This window comes from Mustela lutreola, chromosome 5, assembly GCF_030435805.1.
Source record: "Mustela lutreola isolate mMusLut2 chromosome 5, mMusLut2.pri, whole genome shotgun sequence".
Taxonomy (NCBI): domain Eukaryota; kingdom Metazoa; phylum Chordata; class Mammalia; order Carnivora; family Mustelidae; genus Mustela; species Mustela lutreola.
In genome coordinates this window covers 84,453,112-84,477,385 of record NC_081294.1, presented here as the reverse complement: position 1 = coordinate 84,477,385, position 24,274 = coordinate 84,453,112, and the positions used below count along the sequence as shown (strand labels likewise).

Sequence of the window (24,274 nt, the reverse complement as noted above, 5' to 3'; positions counted from 1 at the left end):
GATCATTTTGCCATCATGCTGGTTGGATTAGCGTTGACTGTTCAACATGTAGAAGCCATCATTGCAGATAGTTACACACCCCACATTCTGTCTTTTAACAAGGTATTTCTACCCCTTTCTTATCCTTATAAGTTTAGAGCATTTTAAGCCTGCCTCTTTCTGCTCTGTACTCATTAACATGATTCCATTTCTTAGTCTCGAAGCATACAGAGCCTCCTAATGGTGGGTGAAAGACGTCTACATGAGTAAAGATGAAAAGAAGAGAATGTTCCCTCTCCCTTATAGCTACAGATAAGAGATCTTCATCATGAAGACAAACAAAAACAAAAATAACACACACACAAACACCCCCATACACACAAGAACAGATTCTAGCAGATATTTCTAAGAAGGTCTCTTATAAGACTTGTGGACGTCAGAGGTTGTTAATAAGCCCTGTGGAAATAAATTTTACTCTCTAGTGTGTCAACGATGTCCAGTGGATTGCTTCCTTAATAACCTTCCTTAATAACCTGTGGGCCTGGTGATAGTAGTTATATTTATCCCTTTCCCCTAAGGTGTAAATATCTACGTTGATTACCTTTACAAGTTGAAAAGGCATCTGAGACATGACTCCCTCACCTCTTTTCCCACATGAAAAAGTTAAAAAACAAAAATAAAGCAACTCTACTAGAGTTATACATGTTTATGTAAGTATATGTATAAATATATATATACATTGATACAACTGTATATTTATAGATGTGTATGTCAAGTATATATTATATAAATAAAAATAAATATATAAAATAAGATATATGTAAAAGATTACAATAGATTTTATTTTCCCATACACAAAATTGGTATTATAGGGCTTTTCCCCTTAATAAAGCTTTCTAGGATATACATACATGTCCATAGGAAAAATAGATCTTGCAAATTCTCTCTTCCCTCTCACCCTAGCATCTCTTAAAACAAAATTTTTAGGGGCTCCTGGATGGCTCAGTGGGTTAAAGCCTCTGCCTTCGGCTCAGGTCATGATCCCAGAGTCCTGGGATCGAGCCGCACATTGGGCTCTCTGCTCAGCAAGGAGCATGCTTCCTCCTCTCTCTGTCTGCCTCTCTGCCTACTTGTGATCTCTCTGTCAAATAAATAAATAAAATCTTTAAAAAAAAAAACAATTTTTTTAAAAGAGAGAGAGGGTGGGAGGGGCAAAAATGAGAGGGAGAGTGAATCTCAAGCAGGCTCCACGCCCAGCATGGAGCCTGATGTGGGGCTCAATCTCACAACCCTGAGATCATTACCTGAGCCAAAATCAAGAGTTGGTGCTTAACCAACTGAGCCAGTCAGGTGCCCCTCTTAACACAATTTAACCAAAACAAACAGATCAGATAAAACACAGGTTAACAGGTTTGTGCGATATCTAAGCATATCTTTAAATGAAAATGATGGCTCTATTAATACAATTAATTTGGCTAAATATCATGTTAAAAATTTCCATTTTGGGGTACCTGGGTGGCTCAGTGTGTTAGAGCCTCTGCCTTCGGCTCAAGTCATGATCCCGGCGTCCTGGGATCGAGCCCTGAGTCGGGCTCTCTGCTCAGCGGGGAGCCTGCTTCCTCCTCTGTCTGTCTCTGCCTGTGCCTCTGCCTACTTGTCTGTCAAATCAATAAATAAAATCTTTAAAAAAAAAAAAAGACTACATTATAAAAATTTCTATTTTAATGAAATGCCAAATAAGAAAGCAGATGGAATTTAGAGAAGAAGATAAGCCAATGGGTTTGTTGTGCCTGTTTTTTCCTAACCAGGAATCAGACTGAGGGAGTAGTAGGAGACCATGCATTATCACTAAAATGATCATGGTTGGATCACTGACCTCTTTTCCAAGCCAGATCTGGTTCCAGATCTGGTTCCTCTAGGTTGAATAGAGACAACTGCACAGAAAACAAAGGAGAAGGGCATTTCAGGACTTAATATCCTGAGAATTTAGAAATGCCTTCATTATTTCAAAAGAAACAAAATGGCAAATGGTTGCCAACAGTAGGAAATACTCCTGCTGTGTTCAAGAGGCTTGGGCCAGAAGAGGAACCAGATTAGATGTTCGCTCTTCTGGAAAGCCTAACTTGGACCCTCACTTAGGATGAGTGAATAATTCCCAGAGCACTGTGTACTGCTAAGGGCAGCAATGACTAGCAAGTCGGAGACATTTCCTGACATAGCAGGCACTTCATAATCATGTATTGAATAAATGAATGAATGAACTTGGTAATACTGTAATGAGCTGCCAAGATTGATCCTCACATTTTAAAAACCTTGATGTCAAAGAGTAGATAGAGTGCTATTTTGAGATTCATGATCTTTTCTGATTATTCTTGGAAATACTAACCTTTACTGTAAAGCAAAATAATTTTTATTTTTAAACTTAGGGTACCAGATTAAGAGGAACTAGAACAGAATATTAGAGTAGGCAGCTCCAAGCTCCCATCAACAGAAACAAAAAACAAGCAGAAACTGTCAGAGCTAACTTTGTCAGAATTCTGGAAAGCAATCAAAAGGTTTTTTTAACAACCAAGGAAACACTAAATCAAGAAAAAAAGCAACTTAAAAATGCTTCTGGTGTTCAAGGAAATCTCTGTCAAAATATTAGCTAAACACAAGCTAACATAATAGGAAATGCAGGGATGACACAAGACAAGGAATATGGGGTTTGCAAAAGTAGTTTGTAAAAGTTACTTTAAAAAGAATGAGTACTGCCTCCAACAATCAAAAAAGAGCAAACTCTATAAGAGGAGGGAATCTGATTTCTAGAGTTACTACATGATAATATTCAAATGTCACGTTTTCAAAAACAAAATCACAAGGTCCATTCAAAGGAACAGAAATTACACCTGAGGATGCCCAAACATTGGATTTACTAAACAGAGACTTCTTTTTTAAAGATTTATTTATTTACTTTTTTTTTTTATTATTTATTTATTTATTTGACAGAGATCACAAGTAGGCAGAGAGGCAGCAGAGAGAGAGGAGGAAGCAAGAGAGCCCGATGTGGGGCTCAATCCCAGGACCCTGGGATCATGACCTGAGCCGAAGGCAGAGGCTTTAACCCACTGAGCCACCCAGGTGCCCCTATTTACTTTAGAGTGAGAGTGAAGCATGAGCAGGAAGGGCAGAGAGAGAGAGGGAGAGAGAATCTCTAGCAGACTCCGCCCAGTGCAGGGCTTGATCTCACAACCCCAAGATCACAACCTGAGCTGAAACCAAGCATTGGATGCTTAACCGACTGAGTCACCCAGGCACCCCCAGAGACTTTAGAACAACTGTCTTAAATATGCTCAGAAAGGTAAGAAAAACCATGGAAGGAAACCATATGTCAAGGTAAAAAACAGTCTCAATATATTTTAAAATTTTTAAATCATACAAATGATCTCTGACCACAACAAAATGAAGCTAGAAATCAACAACAGAAAGAAAACTGGAAAATTCACAAATACATGGAAATTAAACACATTCTTAAACAACCGTTGTGTCAAAAAAACAATCACAAGAATTAGAAAATACTTTAAGATAAACAAAAAACCCCCAACACACTAAAACTTAGGGGATGCAGTGAAGGCAATAATCAGAGAAATTTTATAGGTGTAAATGTCTACTTTAGAAAAGAAGAAATATTCCAAATCAATAATCTAACTTCATACCTTGCTGAATTAGAAAAAGAAAAGCAGGCTTTGCTACCCAAAGCTAGCAGAATGAAGGAAATAACAAAGATGAGAGCAAAGATCAATAAAATAGAGTATAGAAAAATAACAAACATAATCATTGGTTCTTTGAAAAGATGATAAGACTGACAAATGATTAGCCATATAGAAAGAAACAAAAAAGAAAAAAATGCAAATAACTAAAATCACAAATGAAAGTAGGGGTATGACTTCCAGACTTACATTATAGAAATAAAAAAAACAGGGTGACCAACTGTATATTAACAAATAATATCTAGATGAAATGGACCAATTTGTAAAAAAAAAAAATTACTACAAAATTTTTAGAAGAAATATAAAATCTCAACAGACCTATAACAAGTAAAGAATAATCTACAAGTAAAAATCTGTAATAAGAAACTTTCCAACAAAGAAAAGTCCAGGACCAGATGACTTTAGCAGTGAGTTCTACCAAATGTTTAAAGAAGAAACAACACCAATCTTTCTCAAAGTTGCCTGGAAACCGTCCCCCCCCAAAAACGACTCATTCAATGGACCCAGCTTTACCTCCATACCAAAACAGTTAAAAACATCAAAAGAGAAGAAAATTACAGTACAATTTTCATTATGAATATAGATAAAAGAATCTTCAACAACATTGTAGCAAACCAAGTCCAACAGCATATTAAAAGATTATACACAATGACCAAGTGGGATTTATCCCAGGAGTGTGAGAATGGTTCACCATAGAAAACCAGCCAACATAACACATAGCATTAACAGAACTAAGAAAAGAAAAATGTGCAAGATTATCTCATTTGACCCAGAAAAAGGCATTTGACAAAATTAAAAACCCTTCATGATGAAAACACTAAAAAAAACTAGGAATAGAATACTTTTTCAACAAGATAAAAGGTTTTTCCAAAAAAATTTACGGCTAACACAATACTCAATGGTAAAAGGTATTTCCCCCTAAGAGTAGAAAAAAGGCAAAGATGCCTGCAGTTGACATTGCTATTCAACAGTGTACTGGAATTTCTAGCCAGAGCCATCAGGGAAAGAAAAGAATTAAAGGTGTCCAAACTTTAAAGAGGAGTAAAACTAACCTTATTTGCAGATGACATGGTGTAATGGATAGAAAATCCCACAGAATCCACAAGGAAGCTGTAGAGCTAAGAAATGAGCTCAGCAAAGTTGTGGCATACAGAATCAACATAGACAAATCCATTGTTTCTATACGCCAGGAATTAATAATTCAAGAAGGAAATGAACAATTCCATTTCCGTAGTATCCAAAAGAATAAAATTCTAAATAAGTTTAATGAAGGACACGAAAAATTGGTACTTGCAAAAGCTGTAGAACACTGCTGAAATAGATTAAGGAAAAATATGGGGTTTGGAGTACCAAAAACTTCTCGAACTAAAGAATGGTGGTGGCTGTATAGCATGGTGAATTGTACACTTAAAAATGGTTAAAATGGGAAATTTCATATTATATGTATTTTACCGCAATAAAATTTTAAAAACAAAACATAAAGATCAAGCTGTTGTACACTTCCCCAAGTAGAGATGGAAGGGCCTGTCTTTATCCTGGGCAAAGCCACTTCTTGGTAAAGGATCCTGAGGTTGATATGGGGTCTGGAAGAAAGAGGAAACAGCGTCCCTTGTTTGGGCGGTCTTCGAAAATGCTAGGGTCTGTCCTGCAGGTAAGTGGCTCACCACCTTTCTCATCAGGAGAGAGGCTTTTAGGGCTGTGTGTTGGGGAAGAACTAGGACAAGAGAGGACCCCAGGAAGATGTCTGGTGGGGCAACATGACCTTGTAACTCTAAGAAGAGCAAATGCCCAATTTTCACTGTCCAGTTAAAAAATTTCCTTTCCTTCCAATATACTGAACCTCTTGTTTATCGAGCCTACGCTGTATGAAGACACTGGTGGGTGTGACCTGGGCTTCCTCCACAAGGAGCCTTCATTTTAGTGGGGTAGAAAAAGAAACAAATAAACACATAAGGATTTGTAAATTACGTTAATATCAGAGGGAATTGAAAATCAGGGCTGAGAAAGAGCGTAGTATCGAAGAGACCTTATCTTCGGCAAATGGTGTTTAGGGTATAAGGGACAATAGGACCCCCCCCCCCCACATGAAGATCTGAGAGTAGAACACTGAAGGAAGAGGGAAGAGCAAGGGTCCTAAAGAAGGACGAAACCTGTAGTCAGTGAAGGTCAGATACTTGTAGGGTTGCACGTGGCCTTGGCTAAATTGACTGTGAGAGTGTAGAGTGTCCCTGGAGGGCTAGAGACAGAAGGACTTTGAGAATATTTGTTTGCAGAGCTACTGATTGGAATGTCTTCCAGGAAATTGTAAAATCTGAAATGAGAGCTTGAGGAGGGCCATAACTGAATGACGTTCACGGCAGAACCAGAGTCCACCGCTAAATGTAACTGCTCTGCTAGGAACCCCAGTGCAGCCCAGGCCTGCCATTCCAGAAGCCTGGGCGTTCAGCAACTCCATGCGTTCACAAAACAGCAGCTCTGGGTGCTGAGTGGCTCTCACACCGGGAGCTCCCCAACTGTGGGTGCCAGAAACAGTCCTGTGACCCTGAATCTGGGGAGCACCTGCTTACCTGAGAGGAATCACATTTCCTCATCTCCTTCTCCTTCTTTGCCAGACGCTTCTTTTTCTTGTGAAGAGGTTTGGACTCCAGAATCATTTCTTCGAGTTCGAAGGTGGGGTCACAATTCAGCCTGCCTTTCTGCAAGGAAGATCAGTTGGCTCACTCCTTTGATTCTGGGTCATTCTACAGAGATGCCGAACCTAATACCAGGAACAGCACCTGCTTCTGATGGAGCCATTCAAGAATAAGGAGCTGCGATTCCTACCATGTTTTAAATAACTTATGGCCAGCTTTGTTTTTCAGTCTTCGATTTTCTATACTCCCCACAAGCCCTCAGTGAAAGGAAATCAAACTCTAGTCATTTTTTCAAAGCTTAAACTTATGAATTATGTTTCGCAAAGTGTGCTCTGATGATCGTGTATATTGATGAGAATCACCTGAGTTGTTTGTCCAGTTGCCCAGTTCCCCGGCCAGACCCTTCAGAGTCAGTGTTTCTGAACAGTGGCTGAGGAAACTACATTTTTAACAAGCTCCCCAGATGACTTAGAGGGACGGTAAAGTCAGAGAATCTTACATAGAGCCTCTCCTGAGGCAGAGTGGATAGCTAATGGCTGTGGTGTGATGCAGAGGAGGATTTCTTGGCCAAAGCTTCTGACTCCAGCTTTTCCCAGTGGTCTGAATGAGGCCACAGATGTCCCACAGCCAGGTACTCAACCAGTGGGAATTACAGTCCTAATGAATGTAGCTCTGTGACAGCGAACCACTAAAGGAAGAGGGGTGAGTGGTAAAAATAACCCCAACATTTTCAGTGCTGTGACTCACAGAACCATGGAAACAAATTTCTACATCTTTGAAATCTGAGAAAACACTGTTTCCTCAATGAGCAGATTCCTGGGAATGACTCCTTGGAGGATTAGGGCTTCCTTCCAGTAGAAGCATACCACAAAAAGGGATTAGGACCCAGAACTCCAGATGCCGATGGACCTGGATGAGAATCCCACTTGGCCACTTGCTAGCCACATGACCTACGGTGGCCCATTTCCCCTGCGTGTGCCTCCGTTGTCTCATCTGTGAGACAGGAATTGGGCTGTTACAACAAACATGGGTGGAGTTCTCTAATGAGACCGTATGTGTAACTGAATGAGGGTTGTTACGGATTTGTTAGGATTGACTCACGTTAGGAATAAAACCTGGAATGAGCCTCTTCTGCAAAACTGCATCCCAGTTCATGTCATTCATATACGGGAAGTTCTGAACGTCAGACAAGTGAGAAAATCGCTGGTCTGGATTAGGCTCAAGTAGCTGTCAATAGAATACAAACACCAAGATTATAATGAAGGTCAACATGGGGCAAAAAAATCATACATAACAACTCCCTCTAAAAATTTTCCAGTGTAGGTTTGAAGGAAACAAGGTAGTATTTCCCTTCCCTAATCCTATCAAGTAATAAAGATAATACCTACATAAATAATGGGATAATGCGTGCATAGAATGAGCTGTAAATAGGTTTTTGCAGTGTGGTGAGTGAAAATAGATGGTCCTGTTGAGTTAAACATGCCTTTGATTCCTGATTCCTCTACTTTATTAACTGTGGGCAAGCTTGTCCTCTAAACCTTTGTTTACTCTCTATAAAAAGGGGATAATAGCCTATTTTGTGTGGTTGTAGCTAGGAATAAATGAGGCCCTGTATATAAAGTGCCTAAGAGAAGGTCTCCCCTTATTAGGCAGTGAATGCTTGTGTGTTTTTACAAATGAAATTAATTTCCTACTAAAAGTTACAGCTGTTTGTACAATTAATCAAAGTATATTGTATAAGATGTAACCAAGGTTACCATTAGAGTTTGGGGTTTTGCGAACTGTGATTAAAGATTCTCCCCATGAAAAAAAAAAAAAAAAAAAAAAAAAAAAAAAAAAAAAAAAAAAGATTCTCCCCATGGAACTGCTCCACAGTCAGTATCACATCAGTCCTGTGGCTCTAGTGGGAAATGTCAGTTCTGCTTGAGAAAGCTCCTGGAGACTACAACCATGGATCATGGGGATGTGATTTTTGGGGTGAGGAGGGCTTTCTTGGAACTGAGGACAATTTGCTTATGGAAACTCACCCCTCTCTTCTTCATCTTTGACATTATCAATATCCCTATTCCAACACAGGGAGCTTGACCCAAAATGCAGTAGGCACAGGTGTAAACTGTAGGCCCTCAAAGCTCTTGTCCTTAGCCAGCCACAACCTGTGTGATTTTCCCTCTTCAAAGAAAGCCAAGTGCATCCTGTGGGGTTCCTCATTCTTTCCTCCATATAATCATTCAATGCATAGTACTTAGCTGCTCCTACAATTGCCATTTCCATGAACATGGGCACTCTGAAAATATGATGGACACTATGGACCTCATTTATTCAAATACCAGATTTACCACCTGTCAGGCTCTGGGCTAGCTGCCTCAGGTGAAGAAGCCTGACGTGGTCCCCTCTCATAACGCTTAGACGACAGTAATCATTAACCCAAGAATCACACACGTATAATGTATAAATTCAAATTTTAAAAAATGGTAAGAAGGAAACCCGGACCTATGTGAGTTTACGACAGAAGAAAGCTTCCCGAGAAAGTGATAGTTCAGCTGAGATCTAGAGCTGTGTTTCTCAAACTATGCAGGAGGACCAATTTTTTCCATTTAATTTCCTACCCAGTGAGATCAGTATGTGGTCTTATTGTGCATGGCTAATATGCAGGGCTGCAGCACATACAACTTGTGATTTGGGTTAATACCCTGTTCAGTGAGATAAGTCCACTGACCATGTACTTAGAAACATCAGCAGTATCCCATTGCTATAACAGTTTCTAAATGCTTCTCTCAATTTCTATACTTCTCATGGACCTGTAGGGAACAATTCATGGATTTGAACCAGTCACTGAATCTCATTGAGTAATGCTGACCTAAAGGAGTGAGCTGGAAGAGCTGGGGATGGAGGCACTATTTCAGACAGAGCATGAGGAAAGGCCCTGTGGTAAGAGGTCGATAAATGATGGTGAGGAGGTAGGAGAAAAGGAGAAGAGAAAAAAAGAAATCTATGTGTAGTCAAAAGGGGAACAAAAGTCCAAAATAAGGTTTGGGTGGTAGTTAGAACCTTTATACCATATAGATTATTTTGGTCTTGGGATGCCTGGGTGGCTCAGTTGGTTGGGCAGCTGCCTTCGGCTCAGGTCATGATCCCAGCGTCCTGGGATCGGGTCCTGGGATCGAGTCCCACATCGGACTCCTTGCTCGGCGGGGAGCCTGCTTCTCCCTCTGTCTCTGCCTGCCGTTCTGTCTGCCTGTGCTCGCTCTCTCTCCCTCTCTCTTTCTCTGACAAATAAAAAAAATAAAATCTTTATGAAAAAAAAAAAAAAGATTATTTTGGTCTTTATTCTGAGAAAACTAAGACAATGAATTTTGCTTTGAACAGATCAGTATCAGGCAGAGGGGAGAACCAAATGGAGTGTGTGAAAGTGTCTAGAACAAACCAGTTTTAAGGTAAGACCTTATAAGGCAGTAGGACTGAGGAGATGGCAGTAGAGATAAAGAGAAGTGACAGAGTCAAGAGATATTTACAAAATCAGGTTATAGAACTTGGCTGTGAATTGGATATGGGGATGATGGCTGACTTTTTGTTTCTGGCTTCCATAGCTGGAAGGATGGAGGGGGCCAATCACTGAGAAAGGGAACATCATAGCAAGTCCAGGAAATAGAGAGTGATCAGGAACTCCATTTTGGACACACTGAGTTAGACATGGCTCAACAAGAGAACATGTGCGTTGCCCGAATGAAGCCATGTGTTTGCAAGCTGTTAGGTGCAAAGTCCACTCTAGAAATGTGTATCATCATGGCTGCCTCCAGTATTATAAACTAACTTCTCACCTCAAACCAGAAGGCATGCTTCTTTTTACCACTTCCTTTTGTCATGCAGTCCTCCTTCTTACCTTCTTGAGTAGTGACACCATTTCCTGTGACCAGGCAGAGGGATAAGTCACAATAGCTGTCTCAAACATGTGTGTGATTTCCTTGCTGGAGGTACTGGAGCGAATATGGTATGGTCTCTTGGGGGAGAGAAGAAGGAAGAGTCTTCATTTTTATAGGGTAAAGAAAAAATTTTGTTTTGCCCATGTTCCCAACCTAAATTTTCAAGTCTCCGTATCATTTTCTGATCCCTTCCAGCTGATTGTTGTTTTCATGTGCAAATGTGGTCTACTGTTGTCAGATCTTTTATTTAAAAAAAAAAAAAAAGATCCCAGAAATCTCTAGTTTCCTGTGAAATCTCAGAATTTTTAAAAACTTTGGTAAGTCCACTGGGCCAAATGAAACATTTCTGTACACTAAATCCACCTCTGAGATACCAATTTGGGGCTGTTCTGGAAGGCAGCTTACGTAAGTATTTACATAAAACATAGGAAAAGTGTTCAGTAAATGGAACTTTAAAAAAAACTGCTACTTAAATGTTGATTAGAAAGAGATCCAGAGTTTTACTCTATACCTGTTAGTGCTTTTTGAATCAGTAATAAGTTCAGGATAGAATGTTACCCAGAAAAGTTTAACTCCAGTCCAAAATGTTAGGAGTTGCTAGTTCTGTGGAGTGGGGTGGAGAATTTTATGATGAGGTATAGTATTTTTACCTCTGAGAGAACCATGTTCTTTCATAGTTTTAACTTTGGGGTAAAGAAAACAGTGGTTTTGTTATATTTTTCACAGCTGCCCACTAGAGAGCAGCCTTTACCTATATTAATTTCTCTGTTTCATAAAATAGATTTATGAGATTTTATCTTTTGTGTGAACTGTGAGCTACTTATGGCCAGAGATCATCCCCTACTCATATCTGTGTTCATTGGACCTTGCAACTAGTAGGTGCTCGTTGCATGTTTGTTGAATGAACACAATTTCCATATTAGATTAACCAGCAGTGGGACAGTTAATATGGCTACGTATATTCATCAAGTGCCTGGCCTTTTCAAGATACTTAATAAATGACTTGCGACTGATGGAATAAAAATTGGGAGAGATGGAAGAGTTTAATATTCTTCCTGTTGTAAATTAGTATTAAAAGGTAGATTTATATTTATTTTACAGATAAAATATATTTAGTATTAAAAGGTAATTATAGATGACTAGGAGACACATACAAATGTGCTCATCATCCCTCAGCATCAGGGAAATACAAATCAAAACCACAATGAGATACCACCTCACACCTGTCAGAATGACTAAAATTAATAAGACAGGAAGCAACAGGTGTTGGCAAGGATGTGGAGAAAGGGAACCCTCTTACTCTGTTGGTGGGAAGGCAAACTGGTGCAGCCATTCTGGGAAATAGTACGGAAGTTCCCCTAAAAACTAAAAATAGAATCACCCTACAATGTCACAGTTGCATTACTGGGTATTTACCAAAGGATACAAAAATACTAATTCAAACGTATACATGCTCCATGATGTTTATAGCAGCATTATGAATAATAGGCAGTGTCCACTGATTGATGAATGGACATAGAAGAACTGATACTATATATATGTATATGTGTAACTTACTTCATATATATATATATATATATATCAATCTTACTTCATATATATATATGTGTGTATATATATATATATATGAATATTACTCAGCCATCAAAAAGGAATGAAATCTTCCCATTTGCAAAGATGTGAATGGAGCTAGAGAGTATTATGCTAAGCGAAATGTCAGAGAAAGATAAATACTACATGATTTCATTCATGTGGAATTTCAGAAGCAAAACAAATGAACATGGGGCTATGGGTGGAAGAGGCAAACTCAAAAACAGATTCCTAACTATAGAGAACACAGTGGTTGTTACCAGAGGAGAGGTGGGCAGGGAGACGGGCTAAGTGGGGAATGGGCATTAAGGAGGACACTTGTCACAATGAGCCCTGGTTGTTACATGTAAATGATGAATCACTGAATTCTATACCTGAAACTCATATTACACTGTTAGCTAAGGGAATTTCAAGGAAAGCTTGGGGAAGAAGAAAGGTAATGTGATTGAGATCTTGAGCTTCAAAGGCAAAAAAGGATTTCAGTGTCAAATTGAGGCACTCGATTGTAGTTTGTTCCTTCATCTGTCCTTTATCTGTAAAATAAACCGCCACATGAGGTTGTTGGAAAAAACTAAATGGCATAGTACATGTAAAATTCACAAGGCAGGTGGCACATGTTACTCATAATGCAGCAGAAAGATTTGCATGATTCTTGAACACAGGCTAGAAAGGGCGGCTATAAATGTGAACAGTGAAGAGCAAGGCGAGTCATTAATAAAGGCCATGTGAAGAAAGGCTTACTTCTACACATGATATGTCAACATCAAGGTAGTCAGGGAACCACCAAATGCTTGGAGTAGATTCCCTAAAAAGGAGACCGCCCAAACTTTATTTATTTATTTATTTCACGAGGTCTAAACTTATCTATCTGCTGCATATTTTCTTCCCACGAGACTGAATAAAGGACTGTAGCTAATTCATCCGTCTCAGTAACAATATGGCGGAGCTGACCTGTGTAACTCAATCTCAGAAAGGAAGTACTCCATACCTTACCACCACGATCACTGCTTATGGAGTGTTTACTAGCCAAAGCCACTGTGGCTCAGTAGACGGGATTCACTCCACATTTATACCATTAAGAGAAGTTTGGCATGCTTCATTTTCCACGGTTAGATATAGACATTTTTTTTTCTTTCTTCTAATTTCCTTCTTCATTTCATTGCTGCTTCTAAACTTACTGTTTCTCCCTCAAAACATAAAATGCTTTGATAAATGAATAAATGCTTTGATAAATGAATAAGTTAACTGATAAATGCCACAGGCAACTGGTTTAAGCATACTTTTTTCCATTTACTTTAGAAGTCCAGGTGACTTAATATTTTAAAAGAATCCTCATGATCTGTCAACTTATTAAAAATAGCCAAATGGCCTTTGTCTTAGACAATAACATATCTTTCTAGTTCTCAAATTGAAAATCCATGTTAATTCATCAAATACCAGAATTGCATATTTATTCACTTGTCAAATATTTATTGAATGCCCATGATGTCCTAGCCCCTCTGTTGGGCACTGGGGATACAAGAACTAGAGAGACGTGATTTCCACACTAGGGGAGCCTATAATCTACTTTCAGAAACCATAAATATTTATGTTTATGGCTCTACACACACACACACACACACACACACACACACACACACACACCCCTAAATCAACAGAATGCACGCCATAAAGAAATTACAGCGTGCAGTGACAGGATATATCAAACAATTCTTAACACAGCATATAAAATAAGAGCAAGAATACAAAGAACGAATAAGGTGGAAAAAGTAAAGCATTAGATGGGAGAAAATGAGGTATTGTGATTGTGGTCTTATTTCAGGAGTATAAGAGTGAACGATTTGCAGCTAAGGACATATAATTAGTGCAAAGCTATGTGTGTACCTAGCAGAAGCTGACACTTAAGGATAACTCAAAGCTAGAAGGCACGGACCTTGCCCTTACAATGGCAGACAAAGCAGATTAATAGCTAAGGGACCCATTCATCAAGATTGCAGTGAAGTTCAGAAAACACAGAGATGTCAAGCATATTTGTCTTTGAGGCATATATTTTTCTATAAATGAGAATGTATAAATATGGAGGAGATCATTGTTCAGCGCCTGTCCTCCGTGGTTTAGTTGTGTTGATAGTTGTAATTAAATGTGATTAGCTAGATTTTGAAACCTAATTACCTACAGCCTACTTGGTGATTCTTTGCTAGAACGCTGCAGAGTTGATGTAGTGCCTTGTTCCCCCATTCATTCAGTACACACTTGTTATGTATCTATTTAGAGTTAAATACTGGGGATAATACTAAACTATGAGGTACATGCTTCACCTTAATGAATTTATAATCTAATAATATAAAAGAGAGGGGTGCCTGGGTGTTTCCATGGGGTAACCCTCTGCCTTCAGCTCAGGTCATGATCTCAGGGTCCTGGGATCAAGCCCCACATTGGGCTCTCTGCTCGGCAGGGAGCCTGCTTCCCCCTCTCTCTCTCTGCCTGCCCCTCTGCCTACTTGTGATCTCTCTGTCAAATAAATAAGTAAATAAGATCTGAAAATACTAATACTAAAGAGATTAGGTAAAAATTGATAAACCCTGAGAAACTCACAAGGGCAATACTTTGCAAAATGGATTTAAATTTAATAATCTGGGATGCCTGGGTGGCTCAGTTGGTTAAGCGGCTGCCTTCGGCTCAGGTCATGATCCCAGCGTCCTGGGATCGAGTCCCGCATCGGGCTCCTTCCTCAGCGGGGAGCGTGCTTCTCCCTCTGCCTCTGCCTGCCATTCTGTCTGCCTGTGCTCGCTCTCTCCCCCTCTCTCTCTCTGATAAAAAAAAAATCTTTAAACTCAATAATCTGTTAGTACCTTTTCTTTACCTCTACCACCCCAAAAATTGAAAGAAAAAGTTAATCTGATAATGTTAATACAGTCTATCATAGAGAATTATCACAGGGATAAAATAATATGGGGGGGGGTCTGGGTAAAATTCTTCCTAGGCATTTTTGTTTAAGAAATATGTTCTTTAAAAGGGAAGTACTCTAATTTGCTCCTGAACTCAGAACCCAGGAGCCAAATGACAGAGGGGGATCCAACAAGACAGGGCACGAATGGTGTTGTATTAATAGTTGACGCTCATCTTGGGGAACTAGGTGGACGTTAGAGTTCTGTATTGTGACTGCAAATTGGTTTTCTTTGAACAAACAAATATATTTCCACAAGATATTTAGTGAAGTGCACTGATCTTCCCTCTCCGGGAGTTTATAATACTCATTCATTTAATTTTATCTGCAGTTAATGTTAACTCACAGGCTCAGGTCCTCATATGGGAGAGTGAATATGAGCCATAATCCCAAGAATCACTGTGACATAGTGTTTTCCTCTTGCAAACAAACTGCTCGATTTTAGAGAGAGAGAAAAAAAATCCATTCTTTCATTCTAAAAATGAAACTCGCTGGAAAAATAACCAAAGAGCAACGCAATTCTAGCATACCCGGCCTTTCAGGAGCTCATACGCTGTCACTCCCAGGGACCACCAGTCCACAGCAAAGGAATAGCCAGCTTCTCTTCTGGAGTCGAACATCTCAGGTGCTGACGATACAGAAAAGTTAGGTCAGTTTTACAATGAGCAAAGTTAACAGATCTCTGCTCCCAACGTGCTCCTCCTAAGGCACAGCACCTGGGTAAGTAAAAGGACTAAACACTGTTGTGGATGCTTACCATCCCTTGCTAGATTGCTCCCAGCACGCAAAAATGGCCGATTTTCTCATTCTTATATATATCCCGTAACTATTAAAAATTGGATCCTGTAAGGCCTCCAATGTTCAGCTGACTCTAAAGCAGGAAAGCTGGGAAGATGTTCTCTGTTGCCTTGAGTTGAAGGGTTTGTGCTAAAGGACTGATATTTGGATTCCTGCTGCAAACAACACTGAGAATCTGGTGCAAGGCATATTGGATTGGCTCTTCATCTCACAGTCTTCTGGAAGACCCAAGAGTAGTATTATAGCCTGCTGTTGGTGGTGAGGGAGAGTGAAGGAGGGAGTGGGCACTCTGAGAAATAGAAGGTTTCACATTAGGTGGAGAAACTTACACTTTGTAACATGGTTATTTGAAAGGACTCCAAGGGAAGGCAAAGCTATAGTCAATTTTACCCCCTGCGGTGACTGCCCAGTTATGCATTTTCTAAGCACTTTGATGCCTATGAACCCTCTTCATATTCTTCCAAGAATATACCTAGCTCGTGAGGGATAAAGCACAAAGCAAGGGCAGTGGGCTCACATTTCTAGTGTCTAATATTGAACCTGGCATCTAGAGTCACTAAACAGAAATGTGTTAACTAAATAAACAACAAGGAGTCAAGGCAACAAGCAATGGTGACAGTTATTAGCTCTGGGGCCACACCATCTAGGGTCAGAACCTGCCTTTACCACTTATTCTGACCTTGAATGAGTCAGCTGCCTAAACTTGAGAATCCTCTTCAGCAAAGTCAAAATAAGATGATCTCTAGAGAGGTGAGAAATTAAACGAGATAATGCATGCCCAAATCTCAGTTGTCCCTGGTGCCTAGAAAGTGCTCCAAAAACTGGGTTCTGGAGAGGCACTTGTTCATAGGAATGGGAATTTTTTTTTTTTTTTTTTAGATTTTATTTATTCATTTGACAGAGAGAGATCACAGTAGACAGAGAGGCAGGCAGAGAGAGAGAGGGAAGCAGGCTCCCCGCTGAGCAGAGAGCCCGATGCGGGACTCGATCCCAGGACCCCGAGATCACGACCCGAGCCGAAGGCAGCGGCCTAACCCACTGAGCCACCCAGGCGCCCAGGAATGGGAATTTTACCTGTCGATAGCTTTCCACAGTTAACCCAAGCGTCCCAGTAAGGGGCGGTTCTGGACAAAGGAAATTGGCATGATGTGAGGCCTGCACATGGGCTTGACCTAGCTAGGATACTCAAGTCTCAAGTAAAATCGTGTGGACACCATCCAACCTGAGAAATCTGAATGTTGACATCCGATGCCCAGGACAGACCCCAACTGTATGAACCTCATTCCCCAGTGAATTCATCTCCCACGCATCACTGCATTGTATTTTTAAGTCACAGCTCCCCATCGCTTTGGGAGATAATGGCCCTGACCCCCCACCGCACCCCCCGGACTGGATGGAAATGGCCTTTATTCCACTTTCCCTTACCAGTATCCTGGATGACAGGTGACAAGTGTCTCAGCGGAAAACTCTGAGTGATAAACAGGCCATTGTGCTGGGCGAATACTTAACATCTGGATACTTTCAATTTGGAACAATGCTGTCATGAACGCTCCTAAGAGGCCACACATCTATAGAGTGTGTTCCTGGAAGGGTGGATGCTGGGGGTACGATGTGCATCTTCACACATTCTGGAAAATGACCAACTGTTTAACCAAGGGGTAGTACCAAGTAACATGGTGACCAGCAGCGAATCAGAGTTTCCTTTGCTCAGCTTCCTTACCCACGCTTGGTGTTAACTGACCTTTTGAATTCTGCTAATCTATTAAGTGTGGATTGAGCTTTGATTGTGGTTTCAATAGGCATTCTCCTGATTACCAATAAGCTTGACCACATTTTAATGTGTCTATGGCTATTTGGATTATCATCATTTGGTTTTCAGGTTTTACAATACCTAGATAGAAGATTTTTTTTAAAAGATCTTATTCATTTTTAGAGAGAGAGCGAGGGGAGGGGTAGAGGGGTAGGGAGAGGGACAAGCAGAATCCTTGCTGAGCACAGAGCCTGATATGGGGCTTGATCTCATGACCCTGAGATTCTGACCTGAAATGAAACCAAGAGTCAGACGCTTAACTAACTGAGTCACCTAGGTGTTCCTAGATAGTAGATTCTTGGTCAAGAAAGAAAGGGTCTCAAATCTAACCCATAAATGTGACACAACAGAAATAATGAAATTTACAAAAAAATTCTAAATTTCTTCTACCTCAAAAATCTGTGAATAATAATTCTTCTGAAAAAGAATAAACACACAGATTTGTGTCTCATGTATTATATTATAAAGCTGTAATAATTAAGATTTGAATACAATAGAATGTAGACCTGTATATAAGGATATTTAGTTTTTGATGATCATATTGTAAATCAACATGGAAAATATATTATTTGATATGTTATTGCAAGACAATTGTTTAATGGTCTAACAAAAAGTTCAGTCAGATCCTTATGATGTATCTTCAGTCTAGATTATATGTAACCAGAATAAGGAAAAAAAAATTAAAGTGTAACAGTAATAAAAACATTAGGTAACCATATCCAAAATCTGGAGAAAAGTAGGTCTTACTAAGAATAGCATTGAAGGTAGAAACTATGGGGGCACGTGGGTGGCAGTTGGTTGAGGGACTGACTTTGGTTTTGGATCAGGTTATGATCTCAGGGTTGTGGGATCGAGCCCCTCATCAGGCCTGGGCTCTATACAGAGTCTGCTTGAGACTCTCTCTCCTTCTCTCTCTGCTCCTCCCCTGCTCGCAGATAAATAAAAAAATTTTTAAAAAAAATAAAGAAATAAAAAAGGTAGAAACCACAAAAAAGACTAATGGTGTGATGATGTTAGAAAAAATAGTTCTTTATATAAAAAATGCCTAAGAACAACAGCAAAATAAAAGGTAGGAAATCATATTTATAACACATAGGATACACTATAATCTGAATATATAAGGCTCTAGAATTTTTTTATACAATCAATAAGAAATAGCAGGATAGGATAAAAATATTCACACCCTAATAGAAAATGCGCAAAGAACATCAACAGACAGTTTACAGAAGTCAGAGAATTTCAGTATTAGTATCATGAGGGACCTTTTTAAATGATCTTTTCAGGAAGATTGAAGATACTCATTGTACAGCCTGCTGAGAATGCAGGGAAATAAATATTCACAGACACTTCTAGAATAAATGAGCAGAAATCAATGTGAACTTTCAGGAGGAAAATGCATTAGCACATACATACCCACTGACCAGGAATTCTTTGAATCGAGTTTATCACAAAGATAATCAAGTTGCAGGACCTATTTCTGCTAAGAGAAGTTTCATTACAAATTTATTTATGTTTCAAAATGAGACACAACCTAACATTCAACAATAAAGAAGTGGTTAAATTTGATGCAGTCCTCTAATGCTGTAGCATACGATCATGAAAAATGATAGTTCTATATGTGGACATGGGAAAAGAAGCAGAGTATCATTCGCCAAGACCCAGCCTCTGTAGTCAGAGAGAAACAAGTTGCAGTTCTGGCTGAGGCAGGTTTAGAAACCAGAGACAGAGAGATGGCCCAGCATAGCAGACTGTTGGGAAAGTCAAGAGTTGGGGCTCTGACCCTCACAGCGGTATACCTAGCTCTACCTGGGGCAAAGTGCTTCATTTCTCAGTTTGCATGTTTCAAGTGGGAATAGCAATAGTATTGGCCTCATGAAAGAATGTCACACACACGCTTAGACCAGTGCTTGGCACGTAGGCAGAGCTCAGTCTGTGTCAGCTGTTGCTCCTTCAACATCATCATCACCATCACCCCATGAGTTCTACGGCTTGAGAGTTGTTTTTAGATGTGGGTTTACCTTTGTGCCCCACCAGTTACTTGCTGTGTGATTATGAACCTCTTTCATGGGGTTGCTTTGAGAATTTCATGGCGCGATGAATGTTAAAAGCTTAGCAAAGTGTTTGGGCCATAATTACTGCTCACTGTATAATGTCTGTTGTTATCACATTATAAAGGGAAAATTTAGCGTACAAAAATTAGGTATGATCCAACTTGTAAACAAGAATGTATGCGTGTTTGTGCATGCACAGAAAAAAAGTCTGGAAGGAAACCATAAATAGCTACAAATAGAGGGATTAATGTAACTTCCTCTTGCTTATCAGCATCTTACACATTTTTCCATAGTGAATTTGCTTTGTTTTTAGTAGGGAAGAGAAGAATGTCTTCATCGGTTAAGCTCTAAATGACCTGGATTGTATAGGCAGAGGTAGGAGTGGGGGTGAGGAAGGAGGGGACGGTTCCAGGAGCTGAAAGGGAGGTGGTTCAGAATCAAGAAACTGCTGTGTAACGCGCTCAGCACTTCCTCTTGTAGGTGTCATATATTCCTGTCGTTGCCAGTATTTCATCCTTGTTTTCTTTCTTTCTTAGAATATTTTTTTCTTTCTGGAGCACCTGGGTGGTTCCCTCGGTTAAGCATCCCCTCTTGGTTTTGGCTCAGGTCATGATCTCAGGGTCTTGAGACAGAGCCCTGTGTCAGGCTCTGTGCTCTGAGGGGAGTCTGCTGGGACTCCTTCTCCCCGACCTCCCCATCTCCCCTCCCCCCACTCACACATGTGCAGGTCCACTGCCCAGGTGTTCTTTGAAATAAAGAAAATCTTTAAAAAAATTTTTTTTTCTATAACTGCTAATTAGTATCCCACAGGAGTGCTATAAAATGGGTATGGATGCTGGTGAATGTCTGTTACCTAGATATTACCAAATTATTTGGATCATAATATTTAAAAAAGAAAAGGCAGATTTCTACCTAGGACACCTCTTAGGAAGACTCTTAGCCAAAAATCAAAGGCAAAGGCAACCTTTGGATTCAGAGTTCAGGGATGACAGATACTCATTTGTACTGAAACAAAAAACAGTTCGAATGCTTTGGCTGACTTAAATGGATTTACAACCTTTTAAGGACCACAAATCATTTCTAATAAATTTCTCCTTTAACTCTCTTTCAGGAAGAAGCTTGACTTTCTGAAGTCAGAGCTTACTTTAAATCTAAGCTTTTTCAGTTATTAGCCATGTGATCTTGGGCAAATGACTTAGCTTATTTTCTCATTGTAAAATGGTGATAATTATAGTCTGCTTCCTAGACTCGCAGAGAAAAAAATAAATGAGTAAATGAACGTTAAGCATTTAACACATCGTCTGGCCCATTGAAAGCTTTCAATAAATATTAGTAATTGTTAATTATAAGGATGAAGGTGAAATAGCGGAGAGAACCTTGAATGCACTCCAATTTCCTAGCTCCGTGTTGTGAAAGGACCCGAAATGCCAAATATGAGGAGAATTAAATTATACGGATATTGTATTTAAAATCACTGGGGAGAGAAAAGAAGGGTAGCCTCCCTTTACTCCTCTCACCATGGAAACCAGGCTCAGAAAACCCAGATGCTCATTCTGATTTGGCTCCAAGAAAATAGCCCTTAATATGGAAACCCAGGAAACCTGCAGAATAAATTCATCAGACCGGCAGGCTCAGATATTCCCTTTTATCACCTGAGAACTGTGAGGCTTAGGCAGAAAATAGGCTGAATTATATGTGTCCATTATTTTAGAAGCGACGAAGGAGATTTATTCACCCGTGCTGGTAATAGGAAGCCAAGAAATTTGTAGTTGTTCAAATATCATCTAAAATAAGACTCATTTTTTCCCAGAGGATTTCTTTCTCCTGGGAAGTGAGGCAGCCCTGTATGTAGGGGTTTTCTCTCCCTCGCTCTAGTTATATGAGGAAGAGAATGACCTATTAAAAGTGACTTTGCTCTTACCCTTGATTTCAAGGTCAACTATTTTGCTCATAAATGACTCTGACCATATCTAGTCAGTAATTCCACATCCCTAATTCCGCTGGCTTGACCAGTGACATTATCTTCTCTAAGCATCTCAAATAATGAAGGTAGAAGCAGAAATAGGGGCTTTTTCCCCCCATCTGCCAACAGTCATGCAGTGTCTAGCTTCCCATTTGTGTTGGGAAGGGGGCTCCCCTAATGATAGTTCGCAGTCTCTTGCTTAATACAATTTAATCCTTTTTGCCTAGTAAAACATCTAATGCAGATACTTTAAAATCCAGTCCTATGAATTTAAAGACTGATCTCAAATCTGATCCAGATCTCTCTCATGCCACGCAGCTAGATTAAGCCACCCTGCTGTGAAGATGGCCAGTCTGGCTGTCATGTCCCTCATCCCTTTTCCTAGAGAGTACTATTCATTTTAGGTCATGGAAGAGGGGTAGTGGAGGCAGGGATTATAACACGAATGCCCTGGGGTGAGCTCTCGTAAATTGCTTCTGATAGCTGACGTCACTCCTCCTGCGCGGCAGAGCTCCTCGACCCTGGCTGCATGGCCGAATCGTCTGCAGAGCTTTCAAGGCACCCTGTGCTGGGGGCACCTCCAAGATTCTGATACAGTTGTGTCTATCGGAATTGGTGGTGTTTCCAGTAAGCCTCCCTGATAGGAGCCACCCTCCCTCCAGGCTACTGGCGGAGTCTTTGACAGGCTGGATCCGGCCCTCCGGCTAATCCACACCCCTCACCCCGACACACACTCAAACTCTGCTGTCCATCTGTCTCCTAATGTTATGCTCCCTGGGTAGGCTTAGCTCCAACCTCAACCAACCCCATGGACAACTCGGGTTCTGTGGGTACCAGGACCCGTCAGCATGTACGGCAACGACCCAGACGGTCATCAAACATGGAGTCGGGTCTCTCGCCTCACAGTCACCCACAGACTTTCCAGAGAATTCTCTTCGAGATCTCACTCACCTATCTTAAGAGGGGAGAGCAGAAAAGTCCTTCTTCCTGAATCCCTCTGGGGAAAGGACAGCAGTTCTCCCTTTACGTTTCTCAGGGTGGGTGGGAGGCAAGGCTAGTTGTGCCAGAATGGCATCCACGCAGAGAGACGCCAACAGGAGCACTTAGAATTTGTAGTAATTTGTGAGTGTTAATATAATTAAATGTGAGACCTTGTTGACAATTTTGGCACCTAACCTTAGCCTTTTAGTCACCCTCTGGTGTGTTTTGAGTCTTCAGGCAAAATCCAGTTCCCCATCTTTAATAAGGAGAACCCACGGGTTTGTCATGGTGCTGAAACTACAGGGAAAATGACATCTGGGAGGTGCTGCATGGACTTTCCAGCCCTAGGCGTGTGATGTGGGGTTATGTTAGTATGATGGGTATGGTAGTACTTAGGTCACATATCACTGTCCGATTTATTACTGCACCTTCTATTTGATTCTATTTTTTATTTTTAAGATCTTATTTATTTATTTAAGAGAGAGAGTGCTCATGAGTGGGAGGAGGGGCAGAGAGGGAGGAAGAGGGACATGCAGACTCCACGTGAAGCAGGATGCAGGGCTTGACTTTGTGACCCCGAGATCATGGTCTGAGCCAAAACCAACTGATTAAGCCACCCAGGCGCCCCTGATTCTACTTTTAAAAACTCTCCTCTGTAGAAGGGAAGCTCCATGAGCTGGAGACCTTGTGTATTTTGCTCACTTACAAGGTCGCCAGCACTTGATACCATGCCATGCCCACAGAAGCAATTAGTTATGTTTATTCAGTTAACTACTACTCTTTGATAGGAAGTGGGTAGAAGCTGTCCTTAGCAACTCCTAAAACAGTGTTTCGAGGCATCATCGGTAGCTCTCCTGAATCAAGGTCAGATTGGGCGCTCGCTAAACAGAGCCTCCCAAGGCTCATCTCAGACCCGTGAACTCAGAAGTTCCTTGGGTCAGGTCACAGGGGAACCTGGCATTCCTCGCGGCGAGTGCCTGCGGATGACTGACCCCAGAATAAATGTCTACCAGAACAAAAAAGCCAAGCCTTGCTCTTAGCACCGCCGCTCGCAGAGCCCGTACCCATGTAAGGCTTGGTGCCTGCTACAGTGGTGAGTCGCATCTCCCCGTGCAGCATTGCGGCGATGTTGAAGTCCGTGATGTGCACATGCCCTGGAGAGACAAAAGCACCACATAGAATGTTAAGCCCCATTCAGCTCCATGGCACAGCCATGCTTCTGAGAGCCTCTTGGAGCTTCGTTTGTCAGTTTTTGCGTGCCGGTTACAAGTGGGGTCCAGGCAGCAGCGGCACAATTATTCTGCCCTCAAGACTAGCATAGTCACCAACCAGCTGAGCATCTGCTGGTAAACCTGCAGATCAATCTCAGAAAGTTTTAACTTGTGTGGTTAAGAGCTCACACCTTGGTAATTCTACTTACCACTTTTTGTTGGCAACATTTTAACAGGATAATACCTGTGAGCATTGAGAGGGAGGCAGTCTAGAGGTGTTCTACTTCGAATTTCCAAGCGTTTTTTTTCTAAGTGTCTCTTAGGGGATTTATTTTTTTTCCCCAGAGATAAATATTGCTACTATAAAGCTGACACAAATATGGATACATGTATTTATTTCTTTGCCAAGCAAGACTCCTTTTTCCTCCTTTTCTGTCTGAAATATCATATTTTTTGTCTGATAGTTTAGGTTATCCTCTACCCACCCCCAACAAAATAATGTATTAAGGGAAGGCAGGGGCCGGAAAGTCAAGTTTTATTTATACAGAGGCTATGTAATGAGCTCTGGGCAGTGAGCCAAGAGACCTGAGTTCTGCCCCGAGCTCTGCCCCTAATATATCATGGACTTTCAGTCCCTTTTCT

The 24,274-nt window shown here is 40.6% G+C and overlaps 1 protein-coding gene across 3 annotated transcripts in view; it reads right to left on the bottom strand.

Annotated features, from left to right (window-relative positions):
* Positions 1–24,274, bottom strand: part of STK32A (serine/threonine kinase 32A) — a 135,412-nt gene that overhangs the window by 10,218 nt on the left and 100,920 nt on the right. For all 3 annotated transcript variants that reach the window (XM_059174975.1, XM_059174974.1, XM_059174976.1), the window contains 5 exons: positions 23,486–23,575; positions 15,349–15,446; positions 10,242–10,358; positions 7,463–7,588; positions 6,296–6,424 (listed from right to left, as the gene is read on the bottom strand). In XM_059174975.1, coding sequence (XP_059030958.1) covers positions 6,296–6,424; positions 7,463–7,588; positions 10,242–10,358; positions 15,349–15,446; positions 23,486–23,575 — 560 coding nt within the window. The remainder of the gene's footprint in view (positions 1–6,295; positions 6,425–7,462; positions 7,589–10,241; positions 10,359–15,348; positions 15,447–23,485; positions 23,576–24,274) is intronic.